The sequence below is a fragment of the Rhincodon typus genome, chromosome 35, assembly GCF_021869965.1.
Source record: "Rhincodon typus isolate 14 chromosome 35, sRhiTyp1.1, whole genome shotgun sequence".
NCBI lineage: Eukaryota > Metazoa > Chordata > Chondrichthyes > Orectolobiformes > Rhincodontidae > Rhincodon > Rhincodon typus.
Window position 1 is genome coordinate 20524203 of NC_063366.1, and position 16024 is coordinate 20540226.

A 16024-nucleotide genomic window follows, 5' to 3' on the forward strand; every position below is an offset into this window, starting at 1 on the left:
CCACGTCCCGATCACTCTCTGAGTAAAGAACCTACCTCTGACATCTTCCCTATATCTACCTCCACTCACTTTAAAACTATGCCCCCTCGTAATAGCTGCCTCCACCCCAGGAAAAAGTCTCTGGCTGTCTACTCTATCTATACCTTTGATCATTTTGTACACCTCTATCAAGTCACCTCTCATCCTTCGTCATTCTAAAGAGTAAAGCCCTAGCTCTCTCAACCATTCCTCGTAAGACCTTCCCTCCATTCCAGGCAACATCCTGGTAAATCTCCTCTGCACCTTTTCCAACAGTTCCATATCTTTCCTGTAATGAGGTGACCAGAACTGGACACAATACACCAGGCTTTTGTATAGCTGGAGCATAACTTCACGGCTCTTGAACTCAATCCCTCTATTAATGAAAGCTAACACACCCTACACCTTCTTCACAATTCTATCGATCTGGGTGCCAGCTTTCAGGGAACTGTGGACATGAACCCCAAGATCCCTCTGTTCCTCCACACTGCCAAGAATCTTTCCGTTAATCCTGTATTCTGCTTTCAAGTTTGTCCTTCCAAAATGAATCACCTCACACTTTTCAGGGTTAAACTCCATCTGCCACTTCTCAGCCCAGCTCTGCATCCTATCAGTGTCCCTTTGTAACCTAGAACAGCCCTCCGCACTGTCCACAATGCGACCCACCTTCGTATCGTTCGCGAACTTACTAATCCACCTTTCCACTCCTTCATCCAAATCATTTACAAAAATCACAAATGGAAGAGGACCGAGAACAGATCTTTGTGGTACACCACTCGTAACTGAGCACCATGTTGAATATTTTCCATCCACGACTACCCTTTGTCTTCCAAGGGTCAGCCAATTCTGAATCCAATCTGCCACATTTCCCGCTATCCCATGCCTCCTTATCTTCTGCATGAGCCTACCATGGGGAACTTTATCAAACGCCTTACTTAAATCCATGTATGCCACATCCACTGTTCTACCTTCATCCAACCGTTTGATCGCCTCTTCAAAGAATTCACTAAGGCTTGTGAGGCATGATCTACCCCTCACAAATCCATGCTGACTATCACGAATCAAACTGTGCCTTTCCAAGTCATCATAAATCCTATCTCTCAGAGCCCTTTCCAATAATTTGCCCACCACTGACGTAAGACTAACTGGCCTGTAATTTCCGAGGTTATCCCTATTCCCTTTTTTGAACAAGGGAATGACGTTTGCCTCTCTCCAATCTTCTGGCACTGTACCCGTGGACAGTGAGGATGAAAAGATCATTGCCAAAGGCCCTGCAATCTCTTCCCTTGCTTCCCATAGAACCCTTGGATAAATCCCATCAGGCCTGGGGGACTTATCTATTTTCAATTTCCTCAAAATTCCTAGCACATCTTCCTTACGAACATCCACCTCCTCTAGCCTACCAGCCTGTTTCACGCTGTCCTCCTCTACAACTAGGTCCCTCTCAGTTGTGAATACCGAAGAAGAGTATTCATTAAGGACCTCTCCTATCTCTTTAGGCTCCGTGCAGAAATTCCCTTTACAATCCTTGATCGGCCCTACGCTTTCTCTGGTCATTCTCTTATTCCTCACGTACATGTAAAAAGCCTTGGAGTTTTCCTTGATCCTATCATGACCCCTTATAGCTCTCCTAAGCCCTTTCTTCAGCTCCTTCCTGGATAACTTATATCCCCCTAGAGCCTTTTCCGTTCCATGTTTCCTAAACCTTACATAAGCATCCTTCTTCCTCTTAACTAATTGTTCGACTTCTCTTGAGAACCAAGGCTCCCTCACTCGACCGCATCTTTCCTGCATGCTAAGGACAAACATATCGATCACACGCAGTATGCATTCCTTAAACAATCTCCACATTTCCATCGTGCTCTTCCCTGACAGCATCTGTTCCCATTTTATGTTACCCAGTTCTTGCCTAACAGAATTGTAATTACCCTTCCCCCAATTATAAACTTTACCCCGCTGTAAGTACCTATCTTTTTCCATGAATGTTGTAAAAGTAACAGAGTTATGATCGCTACCGCCATAATGCTCTCCTACCAACAGGTCTAACACTTGGCCCAATTCATTGCCAAGCACCAAATCCAAAGTGGTCTGTCCTCGTGTTGGTCTATCTACACACTGTGTCAGGAATCCTTCCTGAACGCACTGGACAAAATCTGCTTCATCTAAACTATTACAACTAAAATGTTTCCAATCAATATCTGGAAAGTTGAAGTCACCCATGACTACAACATTGTGACTTCTGCACCTTTCCAGTATCTGCCTCCCAATCCGCTCCTCTACTTCTCTGCAACTATTAGGGGGTCTGTAAAAAACCCCAACAAAGTGATTGCTCCTTTCTTGTTCCGGACCTGAACCCAAACTGACTGTGTAGACATATCATTCTCGAACTGCCTTTCAGTCGCTGCTATACTAGCCCTGACTAGCAATGCCACTGTCCCGCCTCTTTTACCACCCTCCCTATTTCTTTTAAAGCATCTAAATCCCGGAACTTCCAGCATCCATTCCTGTCCCTGAGTTATCCAAGTTTCTGTAATTGCCACAACATCGTAGTTCCAAGTACTGACCCATGCTCTAAGTTCATCCGCCTTATTTCTGATACTTCTAGCATTGAAGTATACACACTTCAAATCATCTCGCCCCATTGACCGCATTTCTTTATAAACAACCTCACTCCCTGTTGTGTCTGTTGGAAGGCTGAATACCTCATCCTCTGAATTACAAATCCGGTTCCCCACCCCCTGGCAATCTCGTTTAAACCATCCCGTACAGCTCGAGCAAACCCCCCTCCCAGAAAATTTGTGCCCTTAGAGTTCAGGTGCAACCCGTCCTTACTGTACAGGTCCACCTTCCCCAGAATGTGCTCCAATTATCCACATAATGGAAGCCCTCCCTCCTACACCAGCCCTGTAGCCACGTGTTTAGCTGCACTCTCTCCCTATTTCTTACCTCGTTATCACGTGGCACTGCTAGTAATCCAGAGATAGCTGCCCTGCTTGTCCTGGACTTTAGCTTCCAACCTCACTCCCTGTACTCATTTTTTCACATTCTCTGTCCTTTTTCTACCTATGTCATTGGTACCGATGTGTACCATGACTGCTGGTTGCTCACTGTCCCCCTTAAGGATCTTGAAGACACGATCCGAGACATCACGGACCCTGGCACGCGGAAGGCAGCATACCATCTGTTCATCTTGTTCGCAACCACAGAACCACCTGTCTGTGCCTCTTACTATTGAATCCCCCAATACAATTGCTCTCCTTTTCTCCCCCCTTCCCTTCTGTGCCACAGGGCCAGGCTCAGTGCCAGAGACCTGTCCGCTATGGCCTTCCCCTCATAGGTCCCCCCTCCCAACAGTATTCAAAACGGTATACTTATTATTGAGGGGAACGGCCACAGGGGATCCCTGCACTGTCTGCCTATTCCCTTGCCCCTTCCTGACAGTCACCCAGCTACCTTTTTCCTGTACCTTGGGTGTGACCACCTCCTTATAACTCCTCTCTATCACCCCCTCAGCCTCCTGAATGATCCGGAGTTCATCTAGCTCCAGCTCCAGTTCCCTAACACGGTTTTTGAGGAGCTCAAGTTTGGTGCACTTCTCGCAGGTGAAGAAACAATCACAGTAAAATGGGAATGAAAATATTAATAATTATGTCAACATGACATTAGACAGAGACATGCTATTGAGATTCAGCATGAGAGGAATGGAAGAACATTACTGGAGAGCTATAATCAATATTCTACATACCAGAATGTTAATAAAGAGTTTACAGGGTTCACTGAGAGGCAGACAATAGGTGCTCATAGAGAAGGTAAAGACAGAAATGCATTATGTTCAAAGCAGGAATAGTCTAGCTCAGTTAAAGCAGCATCTAAAGGGCAGTGCAGACACCCAATTTCCAGGCTTCATGGCGTCCAAGTCCATGAGGGTAGCAGAAAGCAAAATGATCTGCCAGGCAAAAGACATGGCAACGGGTCTGGGTGAATTGCTCCTCTAATGTGTCAAGACAAACACGATCGGCTAAAAGGCCTCTTTCTCTATTGACCATTCTACATTTCAATGAAATCATGAGCAGTTTTGGGCGCTTTACCTAAGGAAGGATGTGCTGACCTTGGAGGATGTCCAGAGGAGCTTTACAATAATAATCCTTGTGATGAAGGGATTGTCATATGAGGAGGGTCAAGGACACTGGGTCTGTACTTGATGGAGTTTAGACAAATGAAAGGGTGTCTGATTGAAATTTAGAGAATACTGAGAGGCCTGGATAGAGTGGATGCAGGGAAGATGGGGGCCCATAGGCCCAGCCTCAGTGAAGGGACGACCCTTCAGAACTGAGATGAGGAAGAATTTCTTCAGCCAGACAGTGCTTAATCTGTGGAACTCGTTGCAGCAGAAGGCTGTGGAGATCAAGTCATTGAGTGTTTTTAGGATAGAGATAAATAGGTTCTTGATTAGTAAACAGATCGAAGGTGACAGAGAGAAGGAGAGAGACTAGGATTGTGTAACTACGAGGCATGATTGAATGGCGGAGCAGATGGCCTAATTCTGCTCCTATATCTTACAGCCTTGCAGCCATTTGTGTGGCATGAATGTTACTTGTCACTTGTCAGCACTAGCCTGGATATTATTCAGATCTCATTCCATTTGATGCTGGACTTCTTCAGTATCAGCGAATGGTGCTGAATATTACAAAATTATCAATGAACGTCCCCATTTCAGATCTTATGATGGAATGAAGGTCATTGATGAGGCAGCTGAAGGTGGTTGGGCCTAGGACACTATCCTGAGGTAGTCATGTAGAGATGTCCAGGAGCTGAGATGAGTGAGATTGTGTGATCCAGAATACAACCATTGGACTGCTCCATGCCTCTGGTTGACTATTCCTCTAATTTGAACCCTAGAACAATGGTGTCTGTCAATAAGATAATGATATCTGCCATTTATAGGTGTCCAGTGGACAGTTAGATGTTCTGATTTTATTCCACTTAAAAGGCACAAATCAGGTTGATGGGACAATCACTGCTTGCCTGAATCAATGCAACTCCCAGAACACTAAAAAAGGTTGATACCATCCAGGACAAAGCAGCCCATTTGATTGGCACCATATCCTTCCCTCCGTCCACTCCTGGTGCTCGGTAGCAGCAGTGTGTCCTATAAAATGCACTGCAACAACTCTCAAAACTTCTGAACTATTGGCCACTGTTCATCTTTGATGTGTCTTTTCTGGATTTTTTTTCAGAGGAGCTTCAGAACAATGTTAGTAAGTTTTCTAATTCAGAACTTTTCCTTGACCATTGAGTTGACCTATATCCACATCGCCAAGGTGGATATTTTCTGTTGGTTTCTCTCATTTTAATTGATAGATTCTGATTCCAACACAGGAACAATCTTTCACTTTACAGTAACTGTGTGGGCTGCCAAGCAGATTGATTTGGTGAGTACAGGCATTCTGCTTCACCCAAGGCCCGACTGAGGTTTGAACTAGATACTGGGCTAGGCCTCGGCAGAGCTCTGATCCGGTTACTAGGCAAAGACCAGGCAGAGCTCCAACACAAGCCCTGGACTGGAACCTGAGATCCTGTGAGCAGCCAATTACAGGGTGGGAAAGAAATGACTAGGAGCTTGGAAATAACTGGTTTCTTTCAACACATTCATTCGCTTGGGGTTCTGAAAATGTGAAAGTTGCTTGGCATCCAATTGAGAAGGATCTGCTCACTCTCTTATTGGTTGGGTACAGGTGGTTACCATGAGGATAGGTGACCAATGATGGGAGAGAGAAGTTGGAATTGGGCAGGTTGGGCAGTTGAAGCTCAGAGGTTAGTGATGAAGAATGCATCCAAGTACCGTCAGCAATGCCTATGTCTTCATGGTAATCGAGATGTGGGATCAGTTAGATCAGTTGGCTGGATGCCTGGTTTGCAATGTTATGTGAGGCTGTAGCCCTTTGTTTTATTGGTAGACCCAATGTTATTAGGAGGGAGTTCCATGATATCTTTCTAATGACATTAAAGGACTGACAATATAGTTCAAAGTCAGTATGGAGCTGGAGGAACACAGCAGGCCAGGCAGCATCAGAGGAGCAGGAAAGTTGATGTTTCGGGTCAGGTCCCTTCTTCAGAAATGGGGAGGGGGAAGGGAGCTCTGAAATAAATCGAGAGAGGAAGGGTGGGGCTGGGGAAGGTAGGTGGGATGGCGATAGGTGAGTGCAGGTAGGCAGTGGTGGGGATTGGTCAGTGAGGTGGAAGGAGCGGATAGGTGGGAGAGAAGATGGACAGGTTATGTCAGGTCAAGGCAGTGGGGATGAGAGGGAGGGTTGGTCATGGGATGCGGCCAGTGGTGGAGAGATTTTGAAACTGGTAAAATCCACATTTAGGCCATTGGGCTGTAGGCTCCCAAGACGGAAAATGAGGTGCTGCTCCTCCAGTTTCTGGGTGGCGTCATTGTGACACTGGAGGAGGCCCAGGATCGACATGTCACCCAGGGAGTGAGAAGGGGAGTTGAAGTGGTTCGCGACTGGAGGGTATTGTCGTTTGTCTCAAACAGAGCGCAGGTGCTCTACAAAGCAGTTTCCGAGCCTCCGCTTGGTCTCATCGATGTAGAGGAGGCCACATCGGGAGCAGTGGATGCAGTGGACCACATTGACAGATGTGCAGGTGAACCTCTGTCTGATGTGAAAGGTTTGTTTGGTGCATTAATCATCACCTCATCACCTCAGGTGACCTCCAGCCCTCAGCCTCCAACCTCATTATTTCCCAACCCCGTACCGCCCAGTTCTATCTCCTTCCCAAAATCCACAAACCTGCCTGTCCCAGTCGACCCATCATCACTGCCTGCTCCTGCTCCACTGAACTTATCTCAACTTATCTCGACTCTATTTTCTCCCCCCTGGTCCAGGAACTCCCCACCTATGTCCAGGACACAACCCATGCCCTCCACCACCTCTAAGACTTCCAATTCCCTGGACCCCAACACCTCATCTTCACTATGGACGTCCAATCCCTTTACACTTGCATTCCCCACGCGGATGGTCTGAAAGCCCTCGGCTTCTTCCTCTCCCACAGGCCCAACCAGTCCCCCTCAACCGGCATCCTCATCCGCTTAACCAACCTCGTCCTTACCCTTAACAATGTCTCCTTCAACTTCTCCCACTTCCTACAGACTAAGGGGGTGGCCCTGGGAACCCGCATGGGCCCAAGCTATGCCTGCCTCTTCATAGGATATGTGGAACAGTTCCTCTTCTGCTGCTACACTGGCACTAGCCCCCACCTCTTCCTCCAGGCAGGCATAACTGAAACCAGGGGAAGGGATCCAAGTGGCAAGTGAATACTGGAGGTGAGTGAAGGGATCAGTGGAATGGTCGTGGGGGAATGGGTGGGGTGTGGGGGAGGTGGCGGAGTGGGATTCCTGCCCAACGAAGTGAGCATGGAGACACAGGCTGCAGAAAAACAGTTCAATGTCATGGCAAGCCCGAAATTCATGAAGGTGGAGGTGTAATGGTATGAAACTGAGTTCTTGGCTGAAGACAATATGTCATCCTCATAGAGGGGCACATCAGGAGGTATGGTGAACACTTGGCAAAGGCTGGAGTTTGGGGGAGTGACCTGTAAGGGACAGAAAGGGATGACATCTGAGGGCTGAGAGGAGGTGGGTGTTAAAGGATGGTGGTGCTCCCTCTTACTCTTTCCTCTCCACCTTCCTTTCCAGCACAGGATATTAACAGGAAACAACAGGGTAGGTAGAGACAAACTATTTCCACTGGTTGGGGATTGCAGAAGTAGTGAGCATAGGGCCAGACAGTATGGGAGGGATGTTAGGCAGCACTGCACAGAATTATTGAATTCCCACAGTGCGGAAGCAGACCATTCTGCTCATTGAATCCACACTGACTCTCCAGAAAATCTCACCCAGACCCCTGTATTTCCTATGCCTAATCCATCTTGCTTGCACATCCCTGAACACTATGGGCAATTTAGCATGGCCACTCCACCGAGCCTGCACATCTTTGGACTGTAGGAAGATACTGGAGCACCTGGTGAAAACACGGGCAGACACACGGAGAACGTGTAAACTCCACACAGACAGTCACCCAAGCCTTGAATCAAACTTGGGTCCCTGGTACTGTGAGGCAGCAATGTCAACCACTGAGCCACCATGCGGCCGTACTTCTACACACAAAGAGTGGCAGATATATGGAGCTGTCTTCCACGAATGGCAGTGAATGCAGGATCAGTTGTTAACATTAAATCTTAGATAGTTGAGTTTTTGTTAAGCAAGGGTATTAAGGGATATGGGTAAAAGGCAAGTATGTGGAATTAGGGCACAAATCAGCCATGATATCGTTGAATGGTGGAACAAGCTCGAGGGGCTGAATGGCCTACCCTATTCCTATTTTTACCACTTCACTTTCATATAGTGTTATTTTATTTTTCCAGAGGCCTGATCTAATAATACATAGTACGTGAGCTTAAATACCACATGGCATATTGAGAATTTCAGTTCAGTTGTACAGATCTGGAAGCAGTTAATGTGGTGATCATTGTTGTAAATCCCAACCTATTCATGCATATCCATTCGGGATTGAATGCTGCTGTCCCCAAAATTTTGATCCTTAGGCTTGCATCTCACTTGCACAAACAATACCGTTCTTACTACAAGTGACCATGTAATTGTAATTCCGTGCAAGTAATATCACTGGTCTGTGCATGCTCAGACATGATTGGATTTCCTTAAAATACTGCTGTATTATCCACATTGTAATTAACAGAGGCAAACCTGAATCATGGAAAGAACAAATTTCCATTGATCAGTTTGCTTCCCGTAGAATCCCTATAGTGTAGAAACAGGCCATTCTGCCTATCGAGTCCACAACAACCCACCCGGACCCACTCACTATGCTATCCTTACATTTGTCATAGCTAATCCACCTGACCTACACATCATTGGACATTATGGGTAATTTAGCCTGACCAATCCACCCTAACCTGCACATCTTTGGACTGTGGGAGGAAACTGGAGCACCAAAGGAAACCCATGCAGAAACGGGGAGAATGTGCAAACTCCACACAGACAAGTCGCCCGAGGGTGGAATCGAACACTAGCCCTAGTGCTAACCACTGAGCCACCATGCTGCCAGTGTTGAGGTTCTTTTAAGTGACTGCAACAGATGAAGCATGAACCTGTTTGGTCAGAACAATCTACCGTTGGACCTCGGCGATTGCTGGCTACGGTTATTGGCTTGTATATAGAGGAGGTGTCAGTTCTCTTGTAACTCACAAGTCAATTTATTAACGTTGTCAGGCAATACACGTGCGTAGCTTATATATTTTTAGGCATAAACCAAAAACTGGAACCTGTTTGTACACCCACTAGGGCCCTCTGACACTCCCTGAGTAGTCACAGAATATTAAAGCTAATACTCGAGCAGGATAGCTGGGCTGACGCTGGCCAGGCGTTCCATTCCATCTCTATCTCGATGTCACCACCACGTTCCTGACATAGGGTCCGCTTCAGCGATGGTTAGTGTCTAGAGTTTTCACTGGCACCACACCCGAGAGTCCTCATTCTTATCCTTTTCCTTATCTCTTTCGAGCTGTGCTGTCTCTTTCCCGTTGGCTCAGGCTCGTTCACTTATTGCATGTCTTTTCCTTATTGACCTGGCCCAAGAACTTAGGAAGCATTATTTCATTACTCCTTGTCAAAATAGGCTTTTACATTAACTTCATCTTCCTTGCTTTCTACAGGATTTAGTTAGTTCAAACCGGTTTCAGTCAGCTCAGACTAGTAGCCAGACTCTGGTCATTTTTAGTTCACAAAGTGCTTTTTCCTACGTGTCAGCAGTTTTGCATTCAGTATTTTCTGCAGCATGTCGGTAGCTTGTATATCTCTCGCTCTCTTTCTCTGCAGCCCCTGGCTAACATCTCCACCCTCTTGATCCAAAGATACTTAACTTAGGATCATGCTCTGTCTCTTTCTGTGGACCTCTCCTGGGATTGTCAGTGGCCCCCAATGGGTGTATCACATCTTCAATGTTATACCATTGTAGTAAAATAGAGAAAAGAATATATAAAAATGTTTATGAAAATAAGTATATATAAAACATATATATAAAAAGTGTATAAAAAGTACATAACTTAATTCACAGAATTGTCTTCATGTCTTCATATGTCTTCATAGTGTTCCTTCTGTTTCATTATAGCCTCAACCTCCAATCTTTGCAAATTTTATTTTGTCAATTTCTGAGCTGACAAACATTGAGTGTGACAATTATTAATGCACATAGAATCACTACTACAGCAACATGCAACAGAATTCTGACCCATGGATGTATTCGAACATTGTCTGTGCAATTCCAGAACTTATCCCACAACCCAGGGTCCTGCAACAATTGCTTTGTTTTATCAGCATGAATTCTAATTATTTTTGTGTGTTTGGTCCATTGGTGACATCTCTTTTGCCTCTCCCACTGTATGTGTCCAATCTGCGGTCAGGTGCGGAATGGCTGCTAGTTCAGTGGCAACATAGCTCCATACATCTTGGTCTGTATCAGTACATTGGATCGTGAGGTTTTCTTTTATCACCGTCCTGGTTATTGGCTGAGGCAGAACTCGCCCACCAACTACCATATCAGAGTTCACGTTGTTAATGGCTACATTGTGTCCTTACAGAGGGCACTATCTCCATCCCTTGTTGTAGTTCATAGCTGCCGTGGCTATATAATACGTTTGCCACAAGGGGATTTTGTAGAAAGGACTGGTTGTTAACAGGGAGAATGGATAGTGAATAATTTTCAAAAGTGCTGAAACTGCAATCTGTAAGTCTCTGTCTTGTTATCTCTTCTGGACAGGCCCAGTGATCCTTCCCTTGGTGGCATTTTGACAAATCTACCCCTTTCTCAGCACCATCTATTACAATAGCATGAGATGGTGGGTTACTTAAAGATATCCAAGTATTTGCCCACATTATGGACTCTCTGCAACAGGTACATCAGATTGTTTCCATGTCAGGGAATATGAAATACTGCCCCAACATAATATTTCCCCTTATCCTTGTCACAGGTACCTAAAACCCTAATAGTAAGGTCAAACCTCTGAGGTTTTCCTTTTCTCCAACTCACTTTATCAATTGTTCATCCGACACCCAGTCTGGGACTAGGTGAGCATGCAGTTGTAACAAATTAGCCCCAAACATCGTCAACACCCAGCTAGTATATATGGCACACACCTCGGCCTTATGGGCCTCCTCAGAAGTAGTAGCTATACAATCCATGATTAAATTCGCTATATCCTATGCACACAGAGTAGGTGGAATCTGAACCCAGCCTCCCAGTTCAGGGATAGGGACACTATTACTGCCCCACAAGAGTGCCCCATCCCAACCTGTTTCCTCCTTTTGTGAATGCGTTTTGTTTATTGTTCGAAGATCTGAAAGATTTTTAAGTAATTTATTTTTGTTTACACACCTTTGAGTCAGCTTCATTTATGTTCCTTTCCTATTTTTGTAATCATCGTGTTCACATATATTATTACACATCTCTGGAGCAGGTGGAACTTGAACCTGGGCCTCCTGGTCCGAAGGTAGGGACACGATCCCTGTGCTAAAAGAGGGCCCCATCTCAATCTGTTCATTCATGTCCATCAGGAATTGAATGCTGCTCTCCTGAATTTTGATCCTTAGGCTCATATCTTGCCTGCACAAACAACACAGTTCTTACACGAGTGACCACGTAATCATAACACCATGCAAGTAATATCACTGATCTGTGCATGCTCAGACGTGATTGGTTTCTGGGGCAGTATGGTGGCCCAGTGGTTACCGCTACCAACTCACAGCACCAGAGTCCTGGGTTTGATTCCACCCTCAGGTAACTGACTTTTTGGAGTTTACACATTCTCCCTGCATCCATGTCGGTGTCCTCCCACACTCCAAAGCTGTGCAGGTTAGGTGGGTTGGCCATTCTAAATTGCCCATAGTGTCCAGGGATCTGCAGGCAGGTGGGTTAGCCACAGGAAATGCAGGGATAAGGTCAAGGTGGGATGCTCTTTGGTGGATTGGTGTACATTCAATGGGCTGAATGACCTGTTTCCACACTGTAGGAATTCTATGATTCCCTTAAATTACATCTGCTGTATTATTCACATTTTAATTGATAGGCAAACCTGAATCATGGAAAGAACCAATTTCCATTGACCAGTGTTGAGGTTCTTTTAAGTGCCAGTGCAAAAGCTCAAGCACAAACGTGTTTGCTCAGAACAATGTACACTTCTGCCAATATCAACAGACTATACACAGCAAACCAGCTGTATTCGACATTGCAGGATTATCCTGAAAACAGAGACATGTTTCTGCATTTTTTTTTCATGCCCTGCTCCTTCAGCACAAATACAAGAATGCTAAATTTCAAACCATCACAACATCCGGAGAAAAGTCGTGCCGCTTGGTTGGCAAGTTGATTCTGCGCAGGAATCCCAGTGGAACGCTGATTTTTACAGCCCGGAATTGGTCAGAGCGTACAAACACCTTGCGTCCTGCCCCTCAAGTACCTTGACAGGCAGCTCAGGATAATTTGCCTTTCTGAAGTTCAAGAGAAGGGGACAGCGACAAAACGGGTTCCATTCTGATGAGGGTTAGGTATTCAGGGAGGGAGGGCGGGAAGGACGGCGGGTGCATATGGAAATAGCTGGATGCTGAAAACTAAAGAGGACTAGAAGCGCATAAGCAGAGTTTGCTGAAGAAACTCAACCGCCTGGCAGCATCTGCAGAGCGTAAACAGAGTCAATGTTTCGGGTCCAGCGACCGTTCTTCAGAACAGAGCAGAGAAAACTTGGCTGTATATCCTCAAATTTCTGCAGGTAGCAGGGCTGCTAGATAATGTGGTTATAAGGTGACAAACAAAGAACAAAGGATTTTACAGAACAGGAACAGGCCATTCGGCACACCGAGCTATATGGGCACATGATGCCTTTCCAAGCAAAAAACGTTTTGCCTCTACACTGTCCGTATTCCTGTATTCTCTGCCTGTTCATTTCTCTGAATCAGGGATACTTTATTTGCCATACCCCAGAGTGTAAAAGCCAGGAAATTATTACGATATAAACATCTCGTGAGACTGCAGAGTGTTGCGCGCAACTTTTGAACTCATTGCAGGAAGGGTATGATCACACCAGTGAGGGTGCAGAGGAGATTTAAAACAGTGTTGTAGGACTGGTGACTTTTAGCAATGGGATAAACTTGTTTTGTTTGAAACTGAGGAGATGTTTAAATGAGGTATAGAAATAATGAGAAAGGCCTAGGTAAACAGTATAGACAGATCCGACAACAGACAGGGCAATAACCAAAGGCAAGGGATGTAAAGTAATAGGAGGATATTGAGGAGTGTTAGACCCAGAGACTGGGAATCCGGATCAGGACCTCACTGTCTGAAAGGGGGATAGAGGCAGAAATCCTCCTCATTACTTACTTAAAATAAAAATGATCTATGTACCTGAGGGGACAAATAAAATTTTGGAAGGTGGCTTTAGGCTAGATGGGTGCTCACCGACTTGATGGGCCGATTGGTCTGTCTCTATGCCCTGCGTGTAGGGGAGCAGGGAGTGAAACAGCAAATGATGGAAAGTAATCTGAGCGGGACTCCCGATGGGGCAGGAATTTAACAAACATTTCAATATTGCAATGTGACGGAGGGTGCAGGAGGACTGGAGATTAACTGGCGAAAACTCAGCCCAAATTCTTTGGATTAAACGCTGAAACGCGGCCGTCCTTCCGCTGTTGTTGAGATTAACGCCCTCAAACTTTCCGCTCAAACACTTGCAGAAGGGGAAGCGGAGGTGACATCAAATAGAAACTGAAAGGCTCTGATCGTTGCTTCTGTGTGTCGCCCTTCCCGATTTTTGGATTTTCTTTTCTGAGTGAGTTTGGGGGCAATTTCAGCTCCTGTCTGTTTCAATGTAATTCACTCCGATCTCCCTCTCGACGGGGGTCTCCTGGATCTCACACTCAGTCCTGGGGAAAATAAGTGGGACTCAGTCCCGGAAACGAGCAGAAGCCTGGTCCGGAGACTGGGAGGGCCGGACTGTGGGAGGATGCAGGTTCACACACCCTGGGTGAAGGGGAGAGTGGGTCCCGGGGACAAGGGTGGTAAATGGTAACCCGTCTGTTCCCGTGTGGGACTCCGTGCTGGTGTTCCCAGCTCAAAACTGATTCCCACTGCATAACCGAGATGGTCCCAGGATTCGCTGAACTGGAATCCCCACTTTCCAACAGAGACCGGATGATTAAAAAAAACTTTTAATTCTTGCGTGAGACCGCCCTCCCCATCTCTCCAAGTTGTAAAAGGAACAGGCTACCGGGAATATTGAACAGATTCAAGAAGGCCAGTAACTGGCCCAGCGGTGAATCGAGTGTTGTTACTCCTTCCATTTCATCAGGAGGTTGTGGATTCAAGCCCTACTCCGGGACTTGGCCATGAAACCTCAAACTGAGACTCTAGTGCATACTGAGGGAGTGCACGCTGATTACTGAGACTTTATCGAAAATCTCATTTGACCTCTTGGTGGTAGATCTAAAAGATCTCAAGGCCACTATTTCAAAGACCAGCAGGGGAGTTGTTCTCAGTGTCCACAAGTACTTTGTTTGCTTTGGCATGTGGATCTAAAGTGCTACATAAATGTAAGCCTTTCCACCAGAAGCTGTCAATGTTATTAAGGAGATAGTAGGCACTGATTTCTGAAGAAGGGTCTAGGCCCAAAACGTCAGCCTTCCTGGCTCCTCTGATGCTGCTTGGCCTGCTGTGTTCAACCAGCTCTACATCTTGTTATCTAATGTTTTTAAGGAGCTTGCAAAGGTCCGTGTTATGGAGATGTCACTGCTTGTGTGGGTGGCTGGGCGTTATCAATAGAAGACAGTCATAAATAAATCCAACTGGCAATCCAGCAGAAACTTCCTCAATCAGAGAGAGGGGATGGTTGATGTGAATGGTATCAATGTCTCCCTCCTCCACTCTCCCCATCTCTGGTCCTGATGTAAACTATTTGGATATTTCAGGATTTAAATTTCACTGTTTCCTGTGTCCTGCCCCAGGCAAACCAGAGAAAAGTTACAGGATAGAAAAGGGCCACTGCAGAATAAATTTTTACACTGCCAAACATTCTAATACCACCTTCCAGCTCCTGGTCCATAGTCTTGCAGGTTCCAGCACATCCAGATCCAGGGTCTTTTTAAATGAGTTGAGGATTTCCTCTGAGTGAAAATGACACTCATGTCCCCTATCATCCTTTATCCATCATCTTCAATCTGTGTTCCCTGGTGATTGATTGCACTGCCAAGGGAACAATGTCTTCCCTGTCCACTCTATCCCAGAACCTCATTATTTCATACACCTTAATTAAGTTGCCCTACAGCCTCCTCCGTTGACAGGAAAACAAAACTAACTGACTCAATCTTTCGTTCAATTACTGCAATTTCCAAGCACTGGCAACATTCTTCTAAATCTTCTGAATTATGTCTAGAACCATTGTGTCCTTCCTGTAAGGACCTAACTAGATCTGTACACAAAATTCCCATCTCTAGTCAGTGTCTTCATACAGATCCAGCAATTATTTCCTGCTTTTGTACTCAGTGCCTCACCCAATGAAAGAAAGCATCCTGTCTGCCTTCTTTACCTCCTTGTCTACGTGTCCCACTATCTTGAGAATGCGGATGTGCACTTTGAGATCTTCACTTCTGTGCCCCTCAATTCCCTTCTGTTTGTGGTGTATTCCTCAGCTTTGATTGCTCTTCCCAAGTACATAACCTCACACTACTCTGGAGGGAATTCCATTAGCCACTTTTCTTTCCCCTCAACCAACCATTGATATCATTCCGTAGTTGACAGCCATTCTCCTCCCTGTCAATCACAGGGCCTATTTTTCATGCATGGAATTATCCCAATCATGCTTCCAACATTTATGTCTAAATTAATAATATGTACCATTATCAGGTAGGGGCCCAACACTGAGCCCTATGGAACACCAT

General features: G+C 45.7%; 1 protein-coding gene across 1 annotated transcript in view; it reads left to right on the top strand.

Annotated features, from left to right (window-relative positions):
- Positions 1 to 16024, top strand: part of LOC109919029 — a 63583-nt gene that overhangs the window by 20611 nt on the left and 26948 nt on the right. The window contains exon 12 of the mRNA XM_048616671.1: positions 3685 to 3827. Within this exon, the coding sequence (XP_048472628.1) occupies positions 3685 to 3827 (143 nt within the window). The remainder of the gene's footprint in view (positions 1 to 3684; positions 3828 to 16024) is intronic.